At 31.4% G+C, this 26,955-nt stretch overlaps 4 protein-coding genes across 4 annotated transcripts in view; 2 read left to right on the top strand and 2 right to left on the bottom strand.

Annotated features, from left to right (window-relative positions):
- Positions 1-2,929: 2,929 nt before the first annotated feature.
- LOC119602253 (protein SPT2 homolog) lies at positions 2,930-5,614 on the bottom strand. The gene is made up of 6 exons (XM_037953668.1): positions 5,383-5,614; positions 4,875-5,225; positions 3,591-4,728; positions 3,393-3,516; positions 3,242-3,327; positions 2,930-3,179 (listed from the first exon to the last, which is right to left on the bottom strand). Exons 1-6 carry the CDS (start codon positions 5,440-5,442, stop codon positions 3,094-3,096), a joined length of 1,845 nt encoding a protein of 614 aa, XP_037809596.1. The 5' UTR covers positions 5,443-5,614; the 3' UTR covers positions 2,930-3,093.
- A 1,132-nt stretch (positions 5,615-6,746) lies between these two features.
- LOC119602238 (LIM domain-containing protein jub) lies at positions 6,747-10,667 on the top strand. Its single transcript, XM_037953646.1, has 7 exons — positions 6,747-8,280; positions 8,408-8,726; positions 8,821-8,964; positions 9,028-9,197; positions 9,260-9,322; positions 9,965-10,130; positions 10,189-10,667. The coding sequence occupies exons 1-7, from the start codon at positions 6,982-6,984 to the stop codon at positions 10,434-10,436; spliced, it is 2,409 nt and encodes an 802-aa protein (XP_037809574.1). The 5' UTR covers positions 6,747-6,981; the 3' UTR covers positions 10,437-10,667.
- A 2,782-nt stretch (positions 10,668-13,449) lies between these two features.
- Positions 13,450-17,053, bottom strand: LOC119602239 (nuclear pore complex protein Nup93-1-like). Its single transcript, XM_037953647.1, has 10 exons — positions 16,730-17,053; positions 16,486-16,666; positions 16,239-16,418; positions 15,368-15,849; positions 15,164-15,305; positions 14,738-15,098; positions 14,427-14,673; positions 14,242-14,365; positions 13,748-14,179; positions 13,450-13,644 (listed from the first exon to the last, which is right to left on the bottom strand). The coding sequence occupies exons 1-10, from the start codon at positions 16,888-16,890 to the stop codon at positions 13,525-13,527; spliced, it is 2,430 nt and encodes an 809-aa protein (XP_037809575.1). The 5' UTR covers positions 16,891-17,053; the 3' UTR covers positions 13,450-13,524.
- Positions 17,054-20,079: 3,026 nt separating this feature from the next.
- Positions 20,080-26,955, top strand: part of LOC119602240 (E3 ubiquitin-protein ligase highwire) — an 82,301-nt gene continuing 75,425 nt past the window's right edge. Inside the window, exons 1-11 of the mRNA XM_037953648.1 lie at positions 20,080-20,150; positions 21,327-22,326; positions 22,393-22,764; positions 22,827-23,839; positions 23,914-23,999; positions 24,055-24,655; positions 24,712-24,851; positions 24,910-25,412; positions 25,474-25,610; positions 25,665-25,834; positions 25,918-26,954. Of these exons, the coding sequence (XP_037809576.1) occupies positions 20,080-20,150; positions 21,327-22,326; positions 22,393-22,764; positions 22,827-23,839; positions 23,914-23,999; positions 24,055-24,655; positions 24,712-24,851; positions 24,910-25,412; positions 25,474-25,610; positions 25,665-25,834; positions 25,918-26,954 (5,130 nt within the window). The remainder of the gene's footprint in view (positions 20,151-21,326; positions 22,327-22,392; positions 22,765-22,826; positions 23,840-23,913; positions 24,000-24,054; positions 24,656-24,711; positions 24,852-24,909; positions 25,413-25,473; positions 25,611-25,664; positions 25,835-25,917; position 26,955) is intronic.

The raw sequence follows: 26,955 nt of genomic DNA, 5'->3' as shown, positions 1-26,955 counted from the left end.
CCGGTCAATTGACTGTCACTACTGAGAATATACCCATCATTGCGTAGAACAAAGCTCCCATCACTTTCTTAAGGGCAATATGTAAAAAGTGATGGAAACATTTGTGTACATGTGATGTTGCATCACCCTCGCACTTATGAATTCTATCGACTTTAAAACATATATTTGAGCTGCTCACTCTTTTGTTGTTTACTAATCATGGATGATATAAATATTAGTCATGATTGACTAATCATGCTTGATGGATATATCCATCACAGTTAACAAATAAAAAAATGATGCATTAATCGGTCATTGTTGACTAATCACACTTGATGAATATATCCGTCAAATCTGACGGCTATACCAATTTATAATAAAACACAATTTATTGATATTTTAATATATATATATATATATTGTTAATTTTATTAATATAGTAATCATATACATAAATTACCAGTCTTTTCACCATTTTACATATCTCGCAGAATCTTAAGTCCTCTGATGCTCCTATTAATTTGTGGAAATAAGTTGTCTGTAAAGAAATACATAAGTATTCATAAATATCGAAATACAAAAATCATAAGTACATATTTATGTTACCATTGATTGATTAAACTCCGAATTGTTTATCTTCTGATCCACTTCCTGAACTTTTTTCAAATTTAGTTTATAATAATTCTCTTTATTTTTAATAATTTAAAGACTTTGTAATTTTTTTATTTTTTCGCTTCTTGATCTTTGGCTTTCGCAGAAACAATTAATTTGTAACGACGAAAAATACAACTCTGTAACACAGTGACAGTCATTTGATCGGTCATTTGGCTGTCATTGTTGATCAAAATATCAATTTTAATACATTTTAATCAAAATGTAGTTGTTTCATTCTTTCATATGCAAATTCAACCCTATACCACACATTGGGTCCAGTAACGGTCATTTTACCGGTCATTTGACTGTCATTGTTGATGGAATCATCCATTAAATTTTTTTTTCGACAATTCTATAAAAAAAAATGTTGCGTGTGTGTTAGTAAAATCATTTTGTATGTGTTAGTTTCGGTCATTCATTTCTTATAGGGATGTGATTAGCTAACAAAATTCTGTTCCGCAACGCTTTTTATAACAAAATCCATATGAGATATTTACCCGTCCGGCGACGTCTGACTACAACGTGTTAATCTTAAAAATTACTCCGCCGGAGTAGAATTTTCCGTTTACAACAAAGATTCTTTCATTCGTTATACAATTTTTCCATAAATTTTAACATTTTTATGTTTATTTTTCCCAAAAATATTAATTTTACATAATTTTGGGCACAAGCTTAAGTTTTAAGTTTCTTCCACTCAGGGTATATTATCTTCACAAATTTTAATATTTTTATGTGTAGTTTTTATAAAATATAAAAATTTTACAAAATATTTTCATTAAATGAATTCGCCGTAATTATTGTTTTTGACATCAGTGCGTACCAAATGCAAAAACAAATTACATGGAAAATTTTGTTGTTGCCGAACTGCTACCACCTTATCTGAATTCGCCTTGGTGGCAGCTATGAATAATTTACAGAGTTGCCTACTTGCTTTTGGGGGCTAAGCTCCACATGGTTGTAATTATACCCTACACCACTTTAGTGGGGAGGGTATGTTGAGTTTGTGATGATGTTTGTAACATACAAAAATATTCGTCCTATACCCACCTTAAAGTATACAAATCGGCTTAGAATCGTTTTCTGAGTCGATGTTTTCGAATTTTCAAGATAATTGGATGAAATCTGGCACACACGTTTTTTTTTGGCCCAAGGACGAAGCCTATTGAAAATGGTTAAAATCGGTCCATTATTTCACCTAGCCTCCATACAACAGAACCCCCGAAAAGGGCCTCTGAGCTCATAATTATGTTAAAAATACCTGTATATTGATAAAGCGGCACAACTAAGTTTTATACATGCCTTGATGACCTTGCCAAATTTCATAGAGATCGGGCCTAATTTGACCCTAGCTACCATACAAAGTCCCCTTTAGAAAATTACTTATATAAAAATTAACTTATAAGCACAAATATCGCGATGAAATTCAGTACAATAAAATATTATGTAAATATAAATATATTCATAAAATTTTTTCGGGCTTGGTCCATATTTGCCCCTAGCTTACATTCTTTCAGAAAATTAGTTTTTCATCCATAAATTGCTTAAATGTATCGGAACAAGGTAATAGAAGATAAATGCTTTATTATGAAAAATAAATCACATTTAATATTCATAACTAGGATATCATATGGTCGGTCACGCCCGAATATACTTTCTTACTTATTTTTTGGTACTTATTTTCCATTGTAACGGTAAACTGCATTTTGAAGTTGTTAAGTGCGTATTTAAAATATTATTTTTTAAAATTAATTAAATAAATGTATAAAATCTTAAAAAATAGTAGATTTAAAAAAAAAAAAGATTTTTTATTTTAAAATATGACAAGATTACTAAAATCAGGATTTTTTAAGAAAAACTTTGTTGATTTTCAACTAAAAACTAAAATGAAAAATAGATTTTTATTGAAAAATTTAATTTAAAAAAAAAATTACTTTAAATGAAAAATTGAAGAACAAATTATTTTTAATGAAAAATCTTATTTTTAAAGTAAGTTTGAAATTTTAATTAAAAAGTTAATTTTGAATATAGTCGGAAGTTGATTTTTAGTGAAAACTGAATATTAAGAGAAAAATAGAAAATAGGTTCGATTCTGAACGAAATTTTTAATTTTGTTAGAAAACTCCTCGTTTAAATGGTACTTCTATAAAATTTTGTCCCCAAAAAGCGTTTTTGCAAAGAAAACTCCAAAAATATTTTTTGTGTGTGTTTTGTTATTGCAAAAGATTATTTTATTATAAAATATATAATATACGTATAATTATGGGCATATTTTTTTGGAAATTAAATTGTAACTATATAACATTGTATATATTATTATTAAATTAAATAATTAATAAAAAGTATTTTATGCATAAATTGAGAGAAAGCCTTGGCAATAAGATAAATTCCGTAAATAATACAGAAATCAGAAAGAAATCTATTTAGTATACTAAAAGAAATAAAAGAAAATGGGATTTTTTATTAGTTTAGGCGACGTTTTTTCATCATCATTTTGCGTTTCTTTTCCATAGCCTCCAGTTTCATATCTTCTAAATCTTCCTGGATACCTAAGGGAATAAAAAAACATATAAAACATTTGCTATAAACCTATTACAAATCCAAAGCTTACCTATCTTTTTACTAATATATTCTTCTCTCTGTACTTGTGCGAAATTAGATTCCATATCACGATCATCAAAATCTTCGTCCCGATATCTGCCAAAATAAAACATTATACATAAATTTTTTAATTAATTAAAAAAATCTGTTATAAAACTTACTTTGATTTATCATAACCGAAAATAGCTTTTATATGAGAAGAATAATCCTCTTCCTCATCACCGTCATCAATGAAATCATCTAATTCGGAATCATATTCTGAATCATCATCATCCAAAATACGTCCTATAAAAAATATACAAACACAATTTCGTTATTTGTAAGTATGTCTTTCAAATGTGTAAACAAATAGTACTCACTTTTAGAAGCAGCCGATTTTTTACTATCACCATATTTGTTGGAAGAAGGTCCCGGACCCCGTCTAACATCTGCTGGTGGAAATTGTCTAGTTTTTTGCACATCACGCGGTGGAAATTCTCTTGATTTAACTGTTTTGATATCACGTGGAGGAAATTCTCTTGATTTAACTGTATTAATATCACGTGGAGGAAATTCTCTAGTAGGACCATTATAAGATTGTTTACTAGAACTGCTATTGCTATAGGGATTTTTACTGGTTGCTGAGCTACTGGCACTGCTGCTACTTAACGATGAGGATTTACTGCTAGATGAGGAAGAGGAGGAGGCACTTAACTTACTACTAGATTTAGCACTTGATGATTGTGACGATGATGATGATGATGAAGAACTTTTACCATTTGATGTCGATGAGCCATTTGTTGAAGGTTTTGCAAAATTGGCAGAAGAGGATTTTTTATCCAACGAACTGGATGATGATGACTTTTTGTCTGATGAACTAGATGTTTTACTTGCACTACTACTAGCACTACTTGCTTGATTTAATTTTGGTATTCTACCATTAGGTTCCATGCGTTGTGTCGACGATGAAGAGGAGGACGATGATGCCTTTTCCTTGTCAGGTCTTTTGCCTTTAACAAGTTCTTCATTACGCTCTCGTTCCCTACGTTCTTTGGCCTCTTTGGCCCTTTGACGTTCTTCCATTTCTTGTTTCTCCTTCATTGTCATTAGTCTCTCGGGATCTTTTTTCTTTTTTACCTCTACCAGCAGTTCAACAGGTTCATGTTGTTTTTTCTCGGCCAATTTCAGTAAAGCTTGAAAATCCATGGGTGGTGGTGGTGGTTTACGATTTTTTAATTTCTTTTTCTCCGCTTCACGTTTTCTGCGTTCCTCCTCTTCCTGACGCTTTTCTGCTTCGGGATCGTAAATCGGTTTGGATGATGTATTATATGTACGCGCAACATTTAGTCCACTTGCAGTGGTTTCCTTGACGTGACTAACTCGTTGACGAGTATGACTATTTTTCTCTTCTATTTCTCGTGTTATAGCAGCTTTTACACGCTCTTTCGTACCGGTGAGATCTTTGAGTGACTGTGGTCGACTAGGTGTGAAACCCTTATCTTCCTTTACATCTTTAACCTTATTAATTTAAAAAAATTTAAATATAAACCGATTTTAATCTAAAATTTGTACAAATTTTTATAAACTTTAGAAAACATAAATGTCAATAAACACACGATCTCTGAAACACCTACATACATAAATGTGAATCCAAAACAACTTACCTTATCTATATATTTTTGATAAAATGAATTGGCCTCTGTGGAAACATAACCATAATCATCCTGATCCGGTTGATCAGGACCCTGCATTGTAACCGCTGTATGTTCGGTATTGACTGCATCCTCCAATACCGAACGATTAGCCGATTTTGTGACTTTCAACATTTTACGGATTTTATTTTTAGATTTTTCATCTCTCATCGATAATAATTGATTAAGTTTTTCCTTTTGTTCTTGTTGTTTTCTCTTCTCCTCCTGTTCTTTCTTTTGCAAGAACTTTTGTATATTATCGGATAGCTTCTTTTCTTTAGACTCCTTTTTCGGGGGAGCGAATTTGGTACTGTAATATTTGCCCTAATAATAACAACAACAAGTGTTTTAAATCAAATTACTAAAGTGGTTTTATTAACATATGGGGGCATGTAACTAAATTCAATGGCTCTGCTAATCAGTGTCATTGTATATTTAGTTATTTTATGAGGTAGAAATCTGGTATTGTTTTTTTACTTACATCATTTTTGTTGTCCTCGCTGTTTTTCTTGGCCATATGCAGTAGAGTACCGAAATCCATTTTTTGGAATTTTTGCTTAAAATTTAGTTTTAATTAGGTTGAAATATATAATTTACTTTAAAAAGAAGAAATTTGTGTCTGTAAATAAAAAGCACTACGTTTTCGAGATTTCTTTAGAAATGAATACGTGCAGCCATATTGGAAAATTAATAAAGACTGAATTCAGCTGTTTAAAAGTGTTGTTAATTAGGAGATTTCATGGCAATTTAAGCGATTTTTAACTAATATAGCTGTAATTATTATGTGAGCAAATTTAGCAGTTTTGCTTCTTATATTTAAGCGATTTTCAAATTTATTTCAAAAACATATAATTTATCGCCTATTTACTTCATGAATTAAATTTAAGATCCATAATTTCTTAAATTTTTTTTTAGAAATAGTTAAATGACTCAAACTATTAAATCCTTTTTGATTTAAACGTGTTAATAACAGTATCGATTTATCGCTAAATTTATAACAGAACTGAAGTCATTAATTTTCTGATGATTTTTTTTAACATAAAAAGTTAACGCCACTGTTCATAAACATAGAGTTACCGTATTAAAATAAATAAAATGTTTAAAGTTTTAGTACTATTTACAAATGTACTAAACATAGTTACCAGATGAACGGGTAATGAATTAATGTCCAGGTCATATATTATAAATTTAAAAAAAAATCTATTGAAAATATTTACATATTTTTATGCAATTTCGCAAATTTTTCTAAATAGTAAGCATAACATTAATAAAACATTAATTAAAGAATTTTTTTTTTTTTAAATTTTCGTGTAATTTGAAGAATTCAAATTTTAAAATTTCAAATATATCGAAAATTTTTAACGATTATCAAAATATTAATTAATCAAAATTTTGAAATTTGAAAGATATCGAAATGAAGCAAATTTTTAAATTAAAAGTTATAATTTATTAAATATTATTTATTTCAAAACTTTTCATATTTCCTACGGAACACAAAAAATAAATTTTTATAATCTCTCTTTTCGGGATTTTAAGTCCACATTATCATCTGGCAATATTACACAAATAAAATTTAGTTGGCAGCATTTTTGTTGGTATTTAATATTGTATGCAGAGATGTAAATTTTATTATATTTTAAAATAAACTATTTTTCATCCTACGGTCAATAAAATTTGACTGTAAAATCTAATCTATATAGAGAATATTTGCAATTATATATTTATTTATTAATTTCTAGAACTTTGATGTATTTCAGCAAAAGGGACAAACAATATCTAGTTATTACTCCTGAATTCTCGTACTGTAAATGTATAACCATATTAACTTTTCCATCCCTGGTTGTATCAATACTTGAATAAGTTTTGTTAGTTTGGTGGTATTTTTTTCTTCATTCTTTTCTTTCAGGTGGATTGACGAAATCTTTTTTCCGAAAAAAAGAGGACAATTAAAGTCATTAAACTTGTATACCCCACACAAAGGGCGTTGCTCATATTTGTAAAAAAACGTATTAAATTGTAAATTTTTAATAAAGAAATTAGAGAAATTCTATTGAGGTGTTTGTGAAGAAAAAAGAAAAATATGGCTTTAAGACCACAACATACCACAGCCAATGAGTCTGAATATGAGACTTTGATGCAACGTCTGCATATAAGTGGCAATAGTAATGTTAACAATAGTGTGGCAACTAGCGCGTCGACACCAACAACAACACTAAATGATTCCCGACAAAGGATCAATCATCAAAGGCAGCAGCAGCCCCAACAGCCTAACCCACAAATGGGTGAAGAATATCGGATGTATGAACGTAATAATATAATAGCGGCTTCGAAATATGCCACACCTAAGCAAATTGAACAATTGCATTTGCAGCAGCAGCAACAACAACAACAGCAGCAGCAACACTCATCCCGTTTGAATACGGAAATGCCATTGAATGGCATGAATAGTGCTGGTGTTGGTGCTAATGATCATTATGAGCTCAATGCAGCGAAACGTCATTCACCGGTTTATGAAAATTTAGATTTTTATCAAAGTTCTTCGCCGGGGGTGGTAAGTGCTGCCGCAAAACACTTTGATTCCATAAATAGACGTGCACAACCACAAAGTCCTGGTGCAATGGGTCAACCTACACCCATACAACGTGGTCACTATATGGTAATGCCCTCTCAGCTACCACCTAATGCTAATGTTATGTCCGGTGGTGGCGGTCTTGCTGGTAGTGGTGGTCATGTCTTGAGATATGCTCACACACCAGTGCCCGATCCGGATTCGGCTCCTATATATGAAAATATGCGCATCATTCCAAACTCAGGGCAAAGAGCCCAACCTCAGGCTTCACCAGCCACTGCCACTATTTATCAACATCATAATATTGATGTTTTGTCCTCGTCGCAGCATCACAGTAGTCTTACACCACGTGCTTTACAACAACAACAGCAGCAGCTGCAGCAACAACATCAATTGCAACAACAACAACAGCAGCAGCTGCAACAACATCAACAATTGCAACAACAACATCAACAATTGCAACAACAGCAGCAGCAACCACAACAAAAATCTCAAATAATTTCTGAACATTCCAGTGACTTGCACAATAATGGTACCAACAATATTATAGATCCATTAGCTTCACCCATGCATCGTCGCAGTACTTCCAATTCCTCATTGAAAAATGCTGCTGCTGGTTCAGGCATTGTGGGTGTTAGTGGTTTACCACAAGCCGTTGGTGAGCCCAACTCACCCACACAACGTTATCGTAATCTCTCTTTACCCAGTCACATGGGTAATTCACCAGTATCGCCCTCAAAATCCTATGCTAGTTCGGTATCCAGTTCGAATGATTATAAATTAAATCAACATACTCCACTTAAAACTATGGTAAGTATTAAATAGATAGATAATGGTGCAAAATTCGGGATTGACATTCAATTTCGATAGGAGTGGATTTCAAAACTTTTTTTGTCATTTAAAATTTTGTATTTTAATAATGTTTTTAAAATTCTAGCACCATGCTGCCGGCATTAATGTATCCGTCAATCCAAATTATATTGAAGAGATCAATAGTTCTGATTATGTTTGCATGACAGCTAACATAAACAATACACCCATACCGAAACTCCAAAAGCCTCTGCCATCGTATTGTGCTGAAAATCCACAACAAAAGTCCAGTCTAGCGGCCGCTATTGAAGCACGGAGATTATCACCTACCGGTTCGACAAATAATAGTAAATTATTTACACCCATCCAAAAAGCCAATAACAATAATAATGCACAAGGGAATAATAGTGCTATGTCACCAACGCCATCACAAACCAGTAGTAAGGGTGAGTTATCCCTTTGAGATTAGAATACCCGCATTTATAATAATTTTCAAGAATATTAAGTTATTTATAAATTTAAAAAATTCGTTTCTTTAAGGCGGTTTATCCAAACATCTTTTGCCCTATAGTGTTACACCACCACGTCCTTCCGGTCCTTCGGAGGCTCAACGCAAAATTGAGGAATTAACACGACAAATTGAAGAAGAAATCGAACAAAGCGAAGAACAAGGAGAATACTTTGGTGAGTTTTTTTCTTGGACGCATAAATTATGAAATAGATTTTCATTATTTGTTTGCCTTTTAGGTATTTGTCATACTTGTGGTGAAAAAGTTAAGGGTGCCGGTCAAGCTTGCCAGGCCATGGGTAATTTATATCATACCAATTGTTTCATTTGCTGTTCCTGTGGTCGTGCTTTACGTGGCAAGGCATTTTATAATGTTCATGGTCGGGTTTATTGTGAGGAGGATTATATGGTAGGTTTTTACGCTTTTAATAGAATTTATATTGAAAGTGACCTGTTTTTTTTATATTTTAGTATTCGGGTTTCCAACAAACAGCTGAAAAATGTGCCATTTGTGGTCACTTAATAATGGAAATGGTAAGTACATACATATAATAAAAACTATGCATGAATATAATATCCAATGTGCCTGAATAATAAAATTTTTCTGTTAAAGTAAGAGTTGAACTAGATAATTTTATAAAAATATAATTCTTGGTGAAATATGTAATTTTTGGTGAAATATGTAATTTTTGGTGAAAAATTGCATATTTTTAGTAAAAAGTGCAATTTTTGTAAAAAATTTAATTTTTAATAAATAATGAAATTTTTGGTAAAAATGCAATTTTTAGGAAAAAATGCAATTTTTTGTATAAAATGCAATTTTTGTGAAAAATTAAATTTTTAATAAAAAAATGCAATTTTTAGTAAAAAAAATTTTTTTTTAGTTAAAAATGCACTTTTTTTTTAGTAAAAATTCACTTTTTTGGAAAAAATGCACTTTTTTTAGTAAAAAAAAAAATTTTTAGTTAAAAATGCTCTTTTTTTAATAAAAATTCACTTTTTTGGAAAAAATGCACTTTTTTTAGTAAAAAATTCAATATTTTTGGGAAAAAATTCAATATTTTTGGGAAAAATTTTATTTTTTACAAAAATATTGTTTTTTTTAGTAAAGAAAAAAATGTCTGATATCAAAAATATTGATTATAATTTATATATCTATAATTACTTCAATCGTAGATTCTACAAGCTATGGGCAAATCATATCATCCTGGCTGCTTCCGTTGCTGTATTTGCAATGAATGTTTAGATGGTGTTCCCTTCACCGTAGATGTTGATCATAAAATCTATTGTGTTAATGATTATCATCGTATGTTTGCACCAAAATGTGCCAGTTGTGGCAAGGGTAAGTTAACATGATTAATGTTAAAACATAACATAATAATCTCATTCAATACCTGTAGGTATTACACCCGTCGAGGGTACCGATGAGACGGTACGCGTGGTTTCCATGGACAAAGATTTTCATGTCGATTGTTATATTTGTGAAGATTGTGGCATGCAATTGACCGATGAACCGGATAAACGTTGTTATCCCTTGGATGGTCGTCTATTGTGTCGTTCCTGTAATGCGCAACGTATATCATTGCTAACAGCACCAAATGCTGAAGATCTGGAGCCAGTATGTGCCTCCTATCAATATATGGGCTAAACAGTTTTTTTTAAATTAGTTTATCTTTAACACTCTTACACACACACAAACATTCGCAATACATGTCGTTTTTAGTTTTTATATAAAAATCTTAAACTTATAATACAATATTATATAATTATATAATAATATAATAATGGCTATTCATACTCGTCGTATATACTATATTATAAAATCTTAATACGGTTAAACTATACAAGCAGCTTAAGAAAAATACATACATATAAAATATTTGGTGGTATTACTCATTATTAGACATTGAAAGAAAGTACTAGTAGTAATAATAATATTGCAATTGCTAAAAGGAAAAACAGAAAGATTTGTATTTGAAAAAGATTTTTTTTAATTGATTTGATCATGTTTGTCTTAAGCTTTAAGTCAATTTAACGCTCACAAAAACTACAGAGGAAAACTTTTGCATTTAAGCTAAAGCATTTTTTAAACCAATAAGAAATGTATAGTCGGTCAAAAGCCGATCATATTATACCCTACACCCGGAGGATTTTAAAGTTTAAAGTTTAAGAATGGGTTCTAAGACGAGAAAGGCAGCAGTTTATGAAATTAAAAGGTTATTTATATTGATAATTGGAATGGTTCGGAATAAAATTGAATAGTAATTTCTTAAATTTATTTTAGTTATAATAACTGATAATAGATTCATACAAGTGGATCGATCAATTATGGGCCGATCTTTCAAATCATGAAAACTATATTGCTTGAAAATAGATAGCAAGGACAAGATTTTAAGCAGACAGCTTGACGGACTACTTTAAATGTCCTCCTCTATCATGGTGTAGGGTATACAAAAACTAAGAATAACCCTAAACAAAAGACATATTTTATAAGACAACTTTAGTATTAAAAAAAAATAATATACATTTCTAATATTTCTGGATTTTGCTTTATTAGAGGGCAAACAATTATTGATATAAATACCTATTATACAAATATTGCATATATAAATTTTTTTGATATACGTACATATAACTATGTACTTTTTAAAAATAGCTATATGTGGCTATGTAAAAGGTAAAAAGTGTTGTTGCTTACAAAATAAAAAAAATCATATATAAAAATAAAATGGAACAAGTGTTTTTCTTTATAAAAAAGATTAAGGAATACAACTACGTATTTGCATTTTGGGCTACGGTAGAAATAGGGGTATATTCTCTTCTGTCGTGGGTTAGATTCATTTCAGGCACTGGTAAGGGAGCGCACAACAGGCTCGATAGAGTTTAGATGCATTTATTCGGATCTAATGTAACATACATTATTTTCAAAACATTTAAAGTTCAAAATTAAAAATCAGCTTTTAATCAAATTTTACGGGTCCTCATAATTTAAAAACTATTTCGAAAGTTTTAATTTTTTTCGAATATAAATAATGAACTGTTGAAGATATCTTAAAAACCAGAAATTATCGAAAACTCTTGAACTCTTGCCAATATTTAGAAACTGTAATAAAACACATTCAAAATCATGAACATTTTAAAATAATTTTCAAAATTTTAAACTAAAAATTTGGAAAAATGTAAGCGAAATTAACTTCAGTTATGATTATGAAGATTAATTTAAGATTATAAAACAAATTTTCGAAATTACAAATTTATGAAAATTTTTAAATTATTTTCACGATTTGAAATTGAAAATTGCAGGAAATTTGTTTCAAATAAATACTCATGATTTGGAGATCATTTTAAATGCTTAAAATTCAAACATACCTTAAAAACCTATATTCTGAAACTATTTTCAAAATACTTTAGAATTAATGAATTCGAAATTTCAATATTTTTAAAATGTTTTAGTTTTAAAAAATTTTCGAACTTAAGTTAAAATTTTTTAAACTTTTTGAATATATTTTAAGTTAATTTTTTACTTAAAAATATTTCAAACTTAAATTCGAATTTAATTCCGAATTTTCAAAATTATTTCAATAATTTTTAAATCATCTGCTTTTACAAAATTTAACACAAGTTCTAAGTTTTAATAATTCTCAGGTCCAAAAAAAATTAAATTGAAATTTTTCGAACATAATTTCGAAATTACGCATTTATATTTTAAATTCCGAATATTGTCAAAATTTTAATTTCACATTAAAATTAGTTAATTTTTTACTTAAAAATATTTCGAACTTACATAGGTTCGAATTTAATTCAAAATTTTCAAATTATTTCAATTATTTTTAAATCATCTGCTTTTACTAAATTTAACACAAGTTCGATTTTTTAATAATTCTCACGGTCTAGAGAAAAATAAATTGAAAATTTTCGAACATTATTTCGAAATTACGCATTTATATGTATTTCAAATTTCCATTATTTTCAAAATTTTAATTTCACATTAAAAAATATTTATTTTGAAAGTATGACATATGAATTTAGTTCGAAATTTCGAACATGATTTTGAACTTTCGCACTTACATACATATTTTTGAAAATATTATTATTATTTTTTTTTTTGATGTGTAGTTTTGAACGTTTTAACTCAGAAAAAATTATATTCGAATTTTCGCATTTATTTATAAAATTTCGAATACTTTTAATATTTAATTTCAGTTTAAAAATTTTTTGTTTTCAAGTATAGTTTTGTTTGATCTAGAGAATATTTTATGTTTTACAAAGTTTTGAAGCAATTTTCGAATTTTATTTCAAAATTTTTATTTCGCATTTATTTGTGAAATTTTGAATATTTTTATTATTTAATTTCTGATTAAATATTATTTGTTTTAAAAGTATTAACTCATGACAATTAGTTCATAAATTCGAATATAATTTCGGATTTCGAATATTTTTAAAATTTTAATTTCAGATTAAAAATTATTTGTTTTCAAGTATAATTTTGTTTGTACGAACATGCAAAAATATATTCGAAATTTTAAAAAATCTTGACCCAATTTTATTTCAAAATTTTCGAAATTACTGAAAATTACTTGTTTTATGTATCGTACCATTAATAAATTTATAACTTACCTTTTCAAAACTCGATCATTACAAAGAAAGAGAATGTTTGCTAATTATTTATAATACAAAAAAACTTTTCGATTTTTATTTTTAAAATATGTCTTATTTTAACTGAAACTTAATTAAAATTAATGCATTAAAATTTCCGTTTGCACCAGTCGTTTATTTGTATCGCCTGGCATACGATATGGTACGGTGGCGGCCATATTTGTTAAAGCTTTAGCTTTCTGTCGCAAATGTTGTAATTGCTATAAATTTAAAAAATAAGAAAACAGAAACAATTTCATAATAATAATAAAACTGATTTTTGTTACAAAAACAACAAAATTTTAACTAAAATTTTCAACTTACACTATCTCTGCCAGTATCCAACATTCCGGTATCTTTACCCTTAATGGCCTTATATTGCGAATACAAAATATCCATGGCCGCTAATAAAATATCAGGATATACTTTACAGATTTCACCACCCAATCGTTTGAAATTATTAATACATTCTTCCAAATCATTCATAGACATGGGTACAAGTTTAGTATTGGCCAATACCTCGAGAGCAATTTGAAATTTACGTTCGTGATAGTAATCGAAAAAGGCTACCAATTCGGTTAATAAATTAAAATTGGCTAGAACTTGAGGTTCACACTCAATGCGACTGCCTCTTAAACGTTCCATAAAATCGGCGGCCATAACAGAAAGACGTTCACGCAATGAGCCTTTTTTCGAACTTTGATGAACCACTTGGGAGAGCAAAAGCGACAAATAGCGCAGGGATTGACTTTGCATCTATAAAAAGTACAGATATAAAAACAAATTGGAAAAGAAGAATTTCAAATCTTTCAACTTACACTGGCTATATCAAATAATTTAATGGCATCTTCAAACATGCCCTTGCGTACTAATTCCTCAGCTACCATGCCGGCAGCAGTTCTGGTATCAAAGTCTACACAATCAAATTGTTGGAATAAACCCCTTAAAGCAGTAAATATTAATTAAAAATGAGACATTTTCTTCTAAAAATTTAAATACTTACCCACAGGCCATGCCAGTAGGCATCATTTTACCAAATATTAAATCATAATCACGGCACTCCACTGCCAAATCACTAACACACACCAAAAACAAATTGCGACCCTCGGGATCCTTAAGATTACGCAAAAAGAAGAAATATTGTAAAGCTTCGGCCGGATCAGTGATTTCAAATTTCTTCACATACAACATAACCAAACGGGCGATATTTAAGCGGCGCATTGGCACAGGATCCTCAATATCCACCGATACTTTTAGAAACAAAAGAAAATGTATATTAAAACAACTGTTTGGCTATGTTGAAGCTTTACTTACTTAATGGTTCTTGAACATTACGTGGTCCCGCTATCAAAAACATTTCATTTAAAGCCAAAGCTATATGCACAGCATGAACACGATATTTTTCGGTGCGTGATAAAAACTCAATGGCTGCCTCAAATTGTCCCGTTAAAGCCAAAACTTGGAAATATAAATGTTGCTGTTCACCAGCATTGAAATGTTTTTCTCCGTATTTCTCCAAAATCATGGTTTGCAAGCCGGAGTAAGTTAAAGCCTCTGAACTTTCGCTGACATCAGTGCGCAAAATGGACAATTGTATCCATAGGAAATCATCGGTGGTCTTGGCTACCTCTAAATGCTGTTCATTAGGGTCACAACCAGCAATAATACAATAAACCTTTAGTGTGAAAAAAACAAATTTTTGAAATGTTTGTTTTTTGTAAAATTGTAATTAAAGCTTACCGCCTTTTTATAAGGATCTGTAGAGTTTTTAATCTTATTGCAATAGTGTAATTTAAGTTGACCCTCCAATTTGGAGTTTATTTTTTGTTCTGGTTTATTGACTTTATCCTCTAACACCTGCATGAAATCCTCATGGCCGGCTCTACAATATTAACATAATTTATACAAAGACATTTCTGCAAATTCCCTTATAATCTCACTTACCCTCCCATTTGCATGCATCTCAAGGCCGACTGCAAATCACCACATCTTAGGCAGTAGTAAACCATAGGCCACAAAGGCTTACCATCTATGGTCACATCTTGTAGACCAAAACAGTTGCCTTGATTGAATGTTAAGCCCACAAAAGATGACACTAAATTAAAAATACTTGGTACACCACCTCTTTGAGCTTCCCGCAAATTACCACTGATTATTGTGGTCATATAGACTTTGTAACGATTCTCTAAGTATTTTTTAGCCTGTTCCACAAATTGTGTTACCTGCTGGCGACTTTGCATGGGATCACGATTACGCGAGACGGGTGTTACATCTACCATATATTTCATAATTTCCCAAATTTCATTAATTTTGGGATCATCAAATGTTTGTGCTACCTTGGCGAATTTTTGTACAAGATTCGGCCGGAAGGCACCTTTGATGACAATGGCATTGTAGTCGTACACTTCACGGGCATAAGCCATTTCCTTAAAAAAGAGAAATGTAAATAAGTATGAAATTAATGAGAACGGAGAGAAGTTTAATTAGCTGAGACAAAAACCACACATGTTAATAATTTAACAGAGTCTGTTATTAATTTAACAGCTGAATCTAAAGTGCATGAGATAAGGTGTATTAACAGAGCAAAAAAAAATTGTAACAGATCATGTTAAAAATTTAACAGAGTATATACAAAATTTAACAGAGTATATACAAATTTAACAGTTTAATATATATTGAGAAAAGTTCAATAAAAAGCAAACGATTCCACAACAAAAAACGTATTTTTGAACAAATTTGGATTTAAGTTCATATACAAATATAATTCTATATAAAAATAATTATTCAGGCAAGATCCACAATGTCCAATACTTACAATACGATTGAGACATGAGCGAGTACCAAAGGTTTCATTGATAACCGTTTGTTCTGGCACTTTTTGTATGTCAATCCAATTTTGTGAGGGACCCACCAAAGCATTCATCAATTTCATTTTCTCCTGACGCCATTCCGATTTAATATGCTCCCATTTGCGTTTTTGGGCATTCATAAAGGACTATAACAAAGAAGACAACAACACCATCAACACTCCACAATCTGGTTAATACTCCAATTAAACTTACATTTTTATGAACTTCTTCTATAACCGAAAGTATGGCATTTTCTTTTTCATTTTTCAAAAAACTTTGTATATCTGTATCGGCTATGGGATCTAAGGGTTCAAAAGTCTTGCGTGCACTTAACGATTCTAGTTTTTGGGATATCTTTGGCAAATCAATGCCTTTGGAACCCAATAAAATGTGCCTGTAAATAAATTGCAGATTAAATATATATATTTTTTTTATTAATTGTTAATTTCAAACTCACGCTTGTATATCTTGTGCACCGGTTTGTGTTACGCGCGAATGCAATTCCTTGGTGGCCTCTAAAACTTGTGAAATGGTACGCTCCACACGAGGTAGTTCTTCGGAGGTCTGTGTTTCATTGGTTAAACGTTGTGCCTGCTGTAGTAGTGCATTAAAATCCATGGTGTCGTAGTTCTTTAACAGTTTTATTTAATAAATGAACACAAATTCTTTTATAAATTCTGTTTAATTTTAATAAAATACACAATTTTATTATTATTTTTTTTTTTGACAAACACCGCTTGTCAATTTATTGTGTGGTGTTTTGGCGGCTCCTGTTAACAGTAATGCCAGAAGATGATTTTCTGAAATCCCTACGCTTATGAGAAAAATTCCCTTTTTTTCCCTACACACACTTTTTATTTTCCCTACACTACTTTTTTCCACATTTTTAAAAAAAATAAAATTTTATTTTCAATTTAGGTTTATTAAAATAAAATACAAAAATAACATAAAAAGCTAAAAAATATTAATAAAAAATTATAAATTAATGAATACTAGTAAATGTTCTATTACTGACAGTGCCAAAAGTAAGAAATCTTTCGCGTTTTCCCCACATGTAATTTTTTTGAAAAAATCACTTGGCATCACTGCATGTTGAGGAATTGTCAAAAGAACATTGTGGTAATACAGCGCTTTTGTTGTATTTTAACAAAATATTAGAAATAATAGCGATTTTTAAGGTGTAATGCTAGTTATTATTTTATAGTTTTTATGCATTAAAATATTTTTTATAAACATTCTGTAATTTGATACTAAACTAATCATATACTAAAAAATTATAAATTATTAAGCGATTTTATTTGTGTTTTGGAAAATGCAAAAGAATGTTAACAAACATAAAAAAAAGCGCTTGATTACAATTAGGACCACTAGCGTCAAGCGACTGCTGTTATATATTAATTCAATTACCTATTTTATTATAATTTTAAACTTTTATGAACTTAAAAAAAAAGAAATACCTATAAGTGAAATAAATATTGAATTTTATTTGGGTTTAAACAAAATAGAAAATAATATAGGTATAAAATGTATTTTTTTAACATTTGATTAATTCATAATTTGTTTTTGAAAACTAAAAGTAAATTTTAAAACAAAAAACAAAATACTTCAAAAGTTTGCATTATATGTGAAACTGTAATGAATTTTCTTTTATGAAATTCATTGAAAGCTTGGTTTTCCAAATTTAACAAAAATAGTGATTATAAATTATTAATAAATTAGTTAAAACTAAATTTTTTAAATATGTATATTACTAATACTTAATATGATTTATAAACTAAAAGAATAATTATATAAAAAGTAAGGGACAAGTTAAAAGTTCACCTTAAGAAACAAAATTTATATGCATTTTTTAAAGCTAAGTAAAAATTTCTTCCTTTATGTTAAAATAATGCTCCACACTAATCTAATATTATGCCGTAAACAACTGAATAGTTTTCATAACTCCTAATATCTCAATCTAAGACAAATTCATTGGACTAGATTTAAATATTTAAAAACTACATAGGTATTGGAATAAATAATGTGTATTAACTAAGTAACGTAATTAGTACAAAAAACATTATTAACATTATTGGGTTAAATTAATTTATTATTGAAAAGATCCCTCCATAGCACTTACAAGATCATTTTGTTTTTGCTCACATGATTGGGAACAATAGAAATTTAAGCCCACTGCACTAAGGTAAGTAGCCTCGGATTCGCAATAACGACACCAGCGTTTACGCTTTATATCAGTTCTTTCCACCTGCATTTGGTTGTATTGCTTTTTTAACTCATCGATTTCTTGTTCATTTCGTTGTATCCTTTCCTGCTCAGCCTTGAGACAGGAATTGTAGATGAGGGCCAAACGTTTGTAATCCCTTTTTAAAGTTTTCATAAATATATAGGCTTTTCTATGATAATATTCGAGATCAGGTTGCTGTTGTTCCTGTGAATGATGTTTAAGATCCATTTCAGCAGTTGTAATGGAGAGATCTTTAACTTTTTTCTTTAAAACTACTTCTCCTAGTTGTTTTGGTGGTGTATAAGTCTCTGGAATCTCAGTTACCACATTATCACAGCATTTTTTCGAACTTTGTTTTAATTTAAGTTTTTTACTTATTTTTGAATTCTCCTGCTGTGATTTTTGCAATCCACATGTTTCATGGACCATTTCGGGAGTCAGTACATCTGTTAAGTTTTTCTCTTTGGATTTTTTCTTTTTAATATTTTCTTCTTGAGGTTGCTGTAAACTTTCCTCGCATTTTGCTACTGTCATTGTATCACAGATTTCTTTGATTTTACGCTTTTTCTTGACTTTTTCATTTTGTGGCTTTTTATCTTCACCCAGGACCGTTGTTCCAGTTGCTAACTCAGTATTGCTATTTGGTTTTGTTTTAAGCTTTTTCTTTATTAATTTGTTGTTAGTTGTATTATTCATATTAAACTATTAATTATATCATGTAAGTGACAAGTTTTATTTTTCTTTATAAAATTAATTATTTTTTCTATTTTTAAATGAAAGTTAAAAAACAACAATACCAGGAGCTTGTAAAGGTAATTTTAATAAGGGGATCGTAGTGCTGCATTTAAGCAATTACGATACGTTTTTTTAATATATACTTTGACATATCAATATTCGATTTGACATTTCAATTGTACTGACAAAACCACCTTCTTTAAATTCGCTATGCCATATTTTGTAAATAATTTCAAACATGGCGCCGCTGAAATTTTGTAAACAAAAAGCTGCCAGATGGCGTTATTTTGGAGAATTTGAGAAAAAAAAGCTCTAAAATTAAAATTAAACAAAATTCTATAAAATTTTAAATTTTTTAGTTATTAATAAAATTTTAACATTTTTTGATATGTTATCTCAAATTTTTCCTCAATTTTTTTTACGTTTATAAATAATATCCACCCCTCAAATGAAAAAAAATTCCCTTATTCATATTAAACACCCTTGATTTGGCAACCCTTAACACAAAATCCTGTTATAAATATTTGGCCGGTCAGTTTGTTGTGGTTGCAACTGCAAGATTTCATTCATAAATTCAGTTATCGATCCGGGGTGGTTGTGTAATGAACGTAATGAAAATTTTCAACGCATACAAGTCCTGTGAAAAGTGAAAATTTTTAGAAGTTTAAAGGAAAAATTTAATATTTTTGCTATAGAAAAACAAAAATTAAAAGAAAACCTTAAAAAATAATAATTTAATAAAATAATATAAAGAAAAGGCTAAAGTTTAAAGTAAATGAAAGAATTTATTAAACAAATGAAATTTGGGTGTTAACCAGACATTTGCTAATAAAAAAACCACAAGAAAAATGGTTGGTTTATTAAATCCTGTCAAATATGGAGGAAATTTTTATGATTTATATACTTTAAATACAAGAAGGTAAATATTTTTAAGGAAATAATAAAAATTAAATAGAACTATTTAAGAATATATCCTTTAAAACTTGAAAAGATTCATAAATAGAGAAGTCTTAAAATGTGTCTGCTGTCGGCAGACATTATTGATTTTTTCCAAAAGAATCTGACAAAACATTTTCGAAGCTAAATTGGGGAAAATAAAAGAACTATTCTATTTAATATTACTTTTTATTATAAATTACATTATTTTTATTTAAATTCTTATTAATTTTAAGAGTTTTATTGAAAAAATTATTTGCTGAAAATAAAGGATATTCTTGTGGCATACACACAAACAGCTGCCTCTTTTTCTTTTACACACACACACACACGTACACATTTATTGTCATTTTTTATTTTGTTTGTGTCAAACTATTCGGTGGGTTTTTGTGTTTTGTTTACAGTTTCGGCTTGTTAGGCCAGCTGATAAATTGCATGCATCTGTTTAATGTTTTTGTTTTGCTTTTACAATTTTCGGGTCAATGAACTTTGATTGATTGATAAGTTGCCGGTTTTTTGTGAACTTGCGTACAAATAGAGACTTGTTGTCTTAGGTTTTGGAAAAACTAGGACAAACACCTGTTGTTGTTTATATTTTTGAGTGTGTTGGTATGTATATAATTGAATTTGCAATAAATATTTTGAAAGTATAAGGATCTATTCATTGGTATAAGGGATTATTAAGTTTGCAAACTGCAGCCATAAAATATGATGCTTTTCATTCTAATATTAAAGATTTAAGAATTTTGGAAATTGTTGTGGCATCAGTGCTAATTATACCCAATGTTTTTTTGTTTTAAATATGTATTTGTTTCTATATCAATGGTAAAGGATGCTGGAGTAACGTGAGAAGTTGTCATGTGGTTGTTTTTTATAACAACAATGCTGTGGTAAATTCGCGCAATTTGATTTTTTGCGAAGTACATCACAGCCCCCGCGTTACCTCTGAACTGGAGCTTTTAACACTTGGATTAATGATAAAATTTTCAAATTAAAATTGGAGTTAAACTTTCAACTTTCAACAACAAGCCTAAATAGTTCTCTACAGGTTAAATGATAAAGAATATTTGCTTTGTATTTGAAAAACCTCGGTATAAATTAGGAACCAAGAATGTTTAACATGATGACAGCTTAAAACTAAATCTTATTACTCTTTCAGGAAAGTGCAGCCGGATCGCAAGTCTATCGGAAAGCGTAAAAATAAAGATAAAAAGGCACCCATTGCCATTATAGAGGGAAATCCTGATTTACGCATAGTAAACCCTTTGGATCCACCTCTCATAAAAGAGCAACTCCTATTATGTCCCGCATTTCCGGTGGCACATATAGAATTGCAATCAAATGCCTCACAATTTGCAGTATTCTCAGCTATACGTTCCACTGTACTGGAGGCAGAGACAAGACGTTTATTATTCTACGAGCTTAGTGGTAATGTAAGGAATTTACCTCAAATTAATTCAACATGTTGTTTAATGTGTGTTGGCTCCTGTTTGACGGGCAATCAAATGGACTGCTCTTGTCACACTCTAAATGCTTTGCAACAGGCTAATGCGGTAGCTGGTGTGGCGCCACAAGTTGCGGCGGGCGAAAAAAGATCTAGACAAGACTCGGCCAATAGTGATGTAGAGTCCGAATCGGAGGAATGCAGTGAAAAAGAATTGAAAGTGATAGCAGTCCCGCTGATAGTGGGTGCTGGCTTGAGAAGTTTATTTGAATTGATATCAGAAGCTCGTCATATACAGCCCATGCTGTGCTCGAAGGCTTTAAAAGCTTTATTAGATGTTATACAGGGACAACAGCCGGAATCGTTTAAAAATGAACCGGAAGAATTAATAAATCCTCTATATGATTTGTTACTCGATTTGGCTACCATGTCGGCGGCTGAAAGTGTGGCTGCGCCTGTTGCCCCGGAGGCTGATTGGTCTGCTGTGGCTTGTTCGGCTTTGGTGGGTCTGTGCATAGCTAGAGGAGATACCGGCAAAATGCTTAAAGCTATAGCGGCTTTAATCATGTCTCCAAGGCATTTATCCTCACAACGCATACAAATGCCGGCAGTTTTAGGCATGTTGCAGCGTACTGTAATAAGCGCTGCCTTGGGTAAACCTACCTGTCCAGATTTTTATACCAAAGGCGTGCCAGTTAACTCTTTAGTAGATGAGGTATTATTGAAATCGAACGTATTTGTTTATAATGTTTAAAAATGTGGTTTATTTTATTTTTTGTAGTTTGCTATTAAAGCTCCTATGTGTGGTTTTACTGAACCGGCTTTAGCCTCGGATGGTACATATTTATATTTGTTATTGGGAGGTGCTTTATTGAAAATCGGCACTGGCTATAATGGCTCCTTTAAGGGTCATATTTACATGCAAAATGATGAATTTACCAAAGAAAAGACAGGATGGTTGGGTTTTAGCAATGGCCAGCTGTATTATAGACGCAATTCCAAACGTAATGCTGATCATTTGCATTTAGTTAATACCGAGTCTTTGACTATTAAAAGTATGAATCCGGTTAATATGTTGCCCATAAGAGAGGGTTTCAATTATACGCTATTTACGGATGAGGATTCACTCAATGCCATTTGCACTAATCGGGATGTAAGTTGGAATAGTTTTTTTTTAAAGAAAAATATAATATTTTTCATGGTTTTGTTTTTCAGGACACTTTAGTGGTGCGCCGTTTGAATATCTGCCATCAAAATAGATCTACTGAACGTGACAATTCCATACCCGTGGAGTTGCCCTTACAATTATCACGCAAACGTTTTCGTACTTTAGGTTATGCCACCTTTGAGGAGGAAGTTTTAAATCAAAATCAAATATTAAAGATACAAGCTTCTTATAACATCTTTGAGCCTAAAATTCCTAATGATGTGGATTTACAGGAAATAGTTTGTGGCAAAGAGTTTGGTTTGGTTAGTGCCACTAATGGCAAAGTTTTCTATTATGGCAAATCGGTGGCCTTGGGTTTGAAATCCGTGGGACGTACTCCCATTATGAAATTAACTGAATTAATAATATCAAAAATATCACGTATAACCCACATAGCGGTGGGTCATGATGGCATACATGCTTTGTTGGTAAATGATGATGGTACGGTGTATTTTGCTGGAACAGCCAGAAGAGGAGAGGATGGTGACATTTCCAAGAATAGACGACAACCCAAGGCGGTTAAACCTAAGAAAATGACTAAAATCGAGGGACATTTTATTGTTCAAGCGGCTTGTAACAATGGCACCTCTGCTTTTGTTACCAAAACTGGTAAATTAATCATGTTTGGCAAGGATACTGTGCACTGTGATGCCCAAGGTTTTGTTAGTGATTTTTCGGATCAACATATACAAAAGGTTGCCTTGGGTAAGGCCCATTGTGTGGCCTTAAACGCCAAGGGTCAAGTATTTACTTTTGGCCTTAATAACAAGGGACAATGTGGTCATGTTTATAATAAAACTAAAGATGCAAGTGTTTCTTCTTCGGTGGATAGTGGTTCGGGAAAATTGTCTACTCCTTTAAAGAAATTGAAATTTGATTTCTCTAATCTCTGTGATTATGATGATCACAATGTTATACAGGGCCAGTGTAGAGTTTGTGTGGTTTGTCGTGAATGTACCGGCTATAATGTGTCCTGTGTATCGGCTTTGAATGTGCCCTTTGAGGAAAGAGTTGCGGGAGCGTAAGTTAATTTAAAGATTTGAAAATTCTTAATAATTTTTCTTGTATATTAATCTGTTTATATTAAAATTAAAGTCCCTGTGCTTGTGGCCATGGCGATGCTGGCTGCTCGAAATGTGGTCTGTGTGCCTCCTGCATTGCTGTACAGGAAGCTGAAAATGGTAATTATGGTTTAAAATTTTTCGAACATATTTAAATGTTTAAATTCTCTTCCAGTTTCTGACACCAAAGATACCAATAAACAACTAAATCGTCAGCGTTCCAAAAGTCTTATCATGCGTCGCAAGGAAAAGAAAACTGCTGATGAGGCCTCTAGTCATGCTGAAGAGAATCCTCCTCGAGTGGCTCCTCTAGCACCACAACTCCTTAGCATGCCCTCCACCTCACCGGTAGTACAAGTATCTTGTGGTTTACATCATACCGTTGTACTTACCCTTTCTGGTGAAGTATACGCCTTTGGTAGCAATCAATTTGGTCAATTGGGTACCGGGGATATGCAGCCAGTTAGTGGTCCCGTGCGCATAAGTGTAGCAGGAAATGTTTGTCAAGTGGCTGCTGGCAGTAACCACACTGTGTTGTTAACCTATAAAGGTTTGGTTTATACTTTTGGTAATTTTCAAAAGGGCCAACTCGGACGTTTGCCTCATGACTTTCAACAAAAGGGTTCCAGCAATGCCGACAGGGATAAGGCAAACAATCCTGTAAGCTTAAGAGAAGCTTTGGGTAATAATGAACCCGCCCCGGAGAAACCCACAGTGGCCCAATTAATAGCTCAAAGGCAAAAGATATTGTGGCATTGTACTCCAGGAGTAGTATTGTAAGTATTGCCTTTGACTAATAATAAATAATATAATTAATAATATTTTATTCCAGTGGCATTGGTCCCAGTTTTGGTAAAAAAGCCACCTGGATAGGAGCCAGTGGTGATCAGACATTTATCAAAGTCGATGAGTCCCTCATAACAACACAAATGTTGCCCAAAATGAATGTGGCCGCCAATAAGAAAACTATTTGTAAGTTATTAAAACTATTCTATCTTCATTTTCCTAATTCTCTTACATTTATTTTTAGTAATGATTCCCACCATACCCTTAACATTCCATGCCATTTCCATTAATCGTCGTGATGGCAATTGTACCGCCCACTACTTCAATCAAGTTGATTTTGTTAAAATGGAACATGCCAATAAACCCAAACTTGTACCGGAAGTTAATCAAAATGTTGATCAGAATATGGTGCAAATGGGTCCCTCCTCCTCTTCGAATGCCATAAATGAACAAATGTCACGCAGCATGCATGAGGCAAGAAATCAATTATTTGATTTACAAGATAACCACATGCATAATGCCTCTTCATCGCAACGTAAGGACAGACAACGTGGTTCTTTAAATACCATCTCGGCTGGTTCGCTGAACACAGCCATGCCTTCTTCGGTGGTTTTAAGTGATAAAAGTTATTCAAAGTTGGCGTTTGCCATGGACCCTATGTACAATGTTTTATGGGTTTATGATAGTAATCAAAAGAGGGTGTTGAGCTATAATGTTTTGGCCAGTGAGATAATGGCAACAGCAGCGGTAAAATTATAACTATTTTAAACTTATCAAAGTTTTTATAATATTTGTCTTCTTTTTATAGAATTGTTCCAATTATCATGCTTTGTTGACTCCGGAATTGTCTTTACCAAATAAATTTGATTCACGCATCTCACGTTTACATGCTTCTCTCAATCTTTTGGCTTGTTTGGATGTCTTGACCTCTGCCCAGGATGTGATGTAATTTGTTTTAGTTAAATATAAAAGTTTTTTACTAATTAGTTTTCATTCTAGTCCTGCTTGCTTTGAGGATGTTACACCCAAAGAGGCCAATCAAAATAAGGATACCAAAGATAATCAATATCAGGTGGTTAATCGTTTCGATAATTTCGGTGGCGGTTGGGGTTATTCCGGTCATAGTGTGGAGGCTATACGTTTTTCAGCTGATACCGATGTGGTAATATGTAAGTAAAACTTTCAGTTCTAGTTCAGTTCTTCCTCTTGAGATTGCTTTATCAATCTTTAAACTTTTATATCACATTTCAAGATGGCTTTGGCATGTTTGGCGGACGTGGAGAATACTCCTGCAAACTTAAACTTTACGACATGGGTTCCGATGGTGGTGGTTATGAAAAGGAAGGCACACTCATCAGTGAAACTAAAGAAGTGCCCTTTGAATGTCCAGCTCGCAGTAAATTTCATATATTATTACCCAAACCCATTAATACCACAGCTGGAAGATGGTATTTGGTATGGGCACGTATAGCAGGACCCTCTTCAGATTGTGGTTCATGTGGCCAGGCAACTGTCACCACCGAAGATCAGGTAGTCTTTACCTTTAAATCATCTAAGAAAGCCAACAATGGTACCGATGTTAATTCGGGACAAATACCAGCCATACTCTATCGTTTAGTAACCCAGGAAACTAAACCTTCGACGGCTCCCATTGATATAGATCCTGTAAAAAGAGTAACCAAAGAGTTTGCTAATTCAGTGACCAAGGAATGCTTCGAAAGCTTAGTATTAATGTTAAATTGGTCTTGGGAAGCTTTTAAAAGTTATTTACGCGAACAGCGCGATATGTCACATCAGCTACAAGTTAAACAATCTTTGGAATATTTAATACACGTCAATAAATCCTGTTTGAGATTATTGAGAAAATATACCAATGAAATTTATCCACAATATGGACAAACTGATGAAATAGCAGAATATATATCAAGTGGAACACAAAAACCCTTAAGTAATCGTTCCGAGAAAGATATTAGTAAATTTACTAAACCTTATAATTCAATAACCAAATATTTTAATGATAATAACATTGGAGGCAGTCAAATGACCATGAGAAAATCCAATATGGAAAACATACAATTGGCAGAGTGTATTGGCAATGTGAGAGCCATGTTAATAGGCATCTTTTGTGATGACTTATTCCAGGATATAACAAATGATGAAGCTTTAAGCATGGCTTTAGAGATACTGGATGAATGTCACATTAGTTTTGTGGCTTGTTTTGGAGTGTTCTATCCCACTTCCACTTTGAAATGGAATTGTTTGTGTGATTTATTATCGGAAATGGATAAGG

Source organism: Lucilia sericata, unplaced genomic scaffold (genome assembly GCF_015586225.1).
Source record: "Lucilia sericata isolate MDLA Ls3-8-SP2 unplaced genomic scaffold, ASM1558622v1 Contig000216F_arrow, whole genome shotgun sequence".
Taxonomy (NCBI): Eukaryota; Metazoa; Arthropoda; class Insecta; order Diptera; family Calliphoridae; genus Lucilia; species Lucilia sericata.
The sequence above is the reverse complement of the archived record's forward strand: the minus strand, read 5'-3'. Positions and strand labels throughout refer to the sequence as shown.

Excerpts from the sequence above, each read along its gene's own strand:
- LOC119602239 (XM_037953647.1), bottom strand. The coding sequence starts at position 16,890 with ATGGATTTTAATGCACTACTACAGCAGGCACAACGTTTAACCAATGAA. Across the intron at positions 14,674-14,737 it reads TAATGTTCAAGAACCATTAA|TATCGGTGGATATTGAGGAT; the intron begins GTAAGTAAAGCT and ends TGTTTCTAAAAG. Across the intron at positions 13,645-13,747 it reads TGGATACTGGCAGAGATAGT|CAATTACAACATTTGCGACA; the intron begins GTAAGTTGAAAA and ends TTAAATTTATAG.
- LOC119602253 (XM_037953668.1), bottom strand. The coding sequence starts at position 5,442 with ATGGATTTCGGTACTCTACTGCATATGGCCAAGAAAAACAGCGAGGAC. Across the intron at positions 3,328-3,392 it reads TTCGGTTATGATAAATCAAA|ATATCGGGACGAAGATTTTG; the intron begins GTAAGTTTTATA and ends TTATTTTGGCAG. Across the intron at positions 3,180-3,241 it reads ATATATTAGTAAAAAGATAG|GTATCCAGGAAGATTTAGAA; the intron begins GTAAGCTTTGGA and ends TTATTCCCTTAG.
- LOC119602238 (XM_037953646.1), top strand. The coding sequence starts at position 6,982 with ATGGCTTTAAGACCACAACATACCACAGCCAATGAGTCTGAATATGAG. Across the intron at positions 9,323-9,964 it reads GTCACTTAATAATGGAAATG|ATTCTACAAGCTATGGGCAA; the intron begins GTAAGTACATAC and ends CTTCAATCGTAG. Across the intron at positions 10,131-10,188 it reads ATGTGCCAGTTGTGGCAAGG|GTATTACACCCGTCGAGGGT; the intron begins GTAAGTTAACAT and ends CAATACCTGTAG.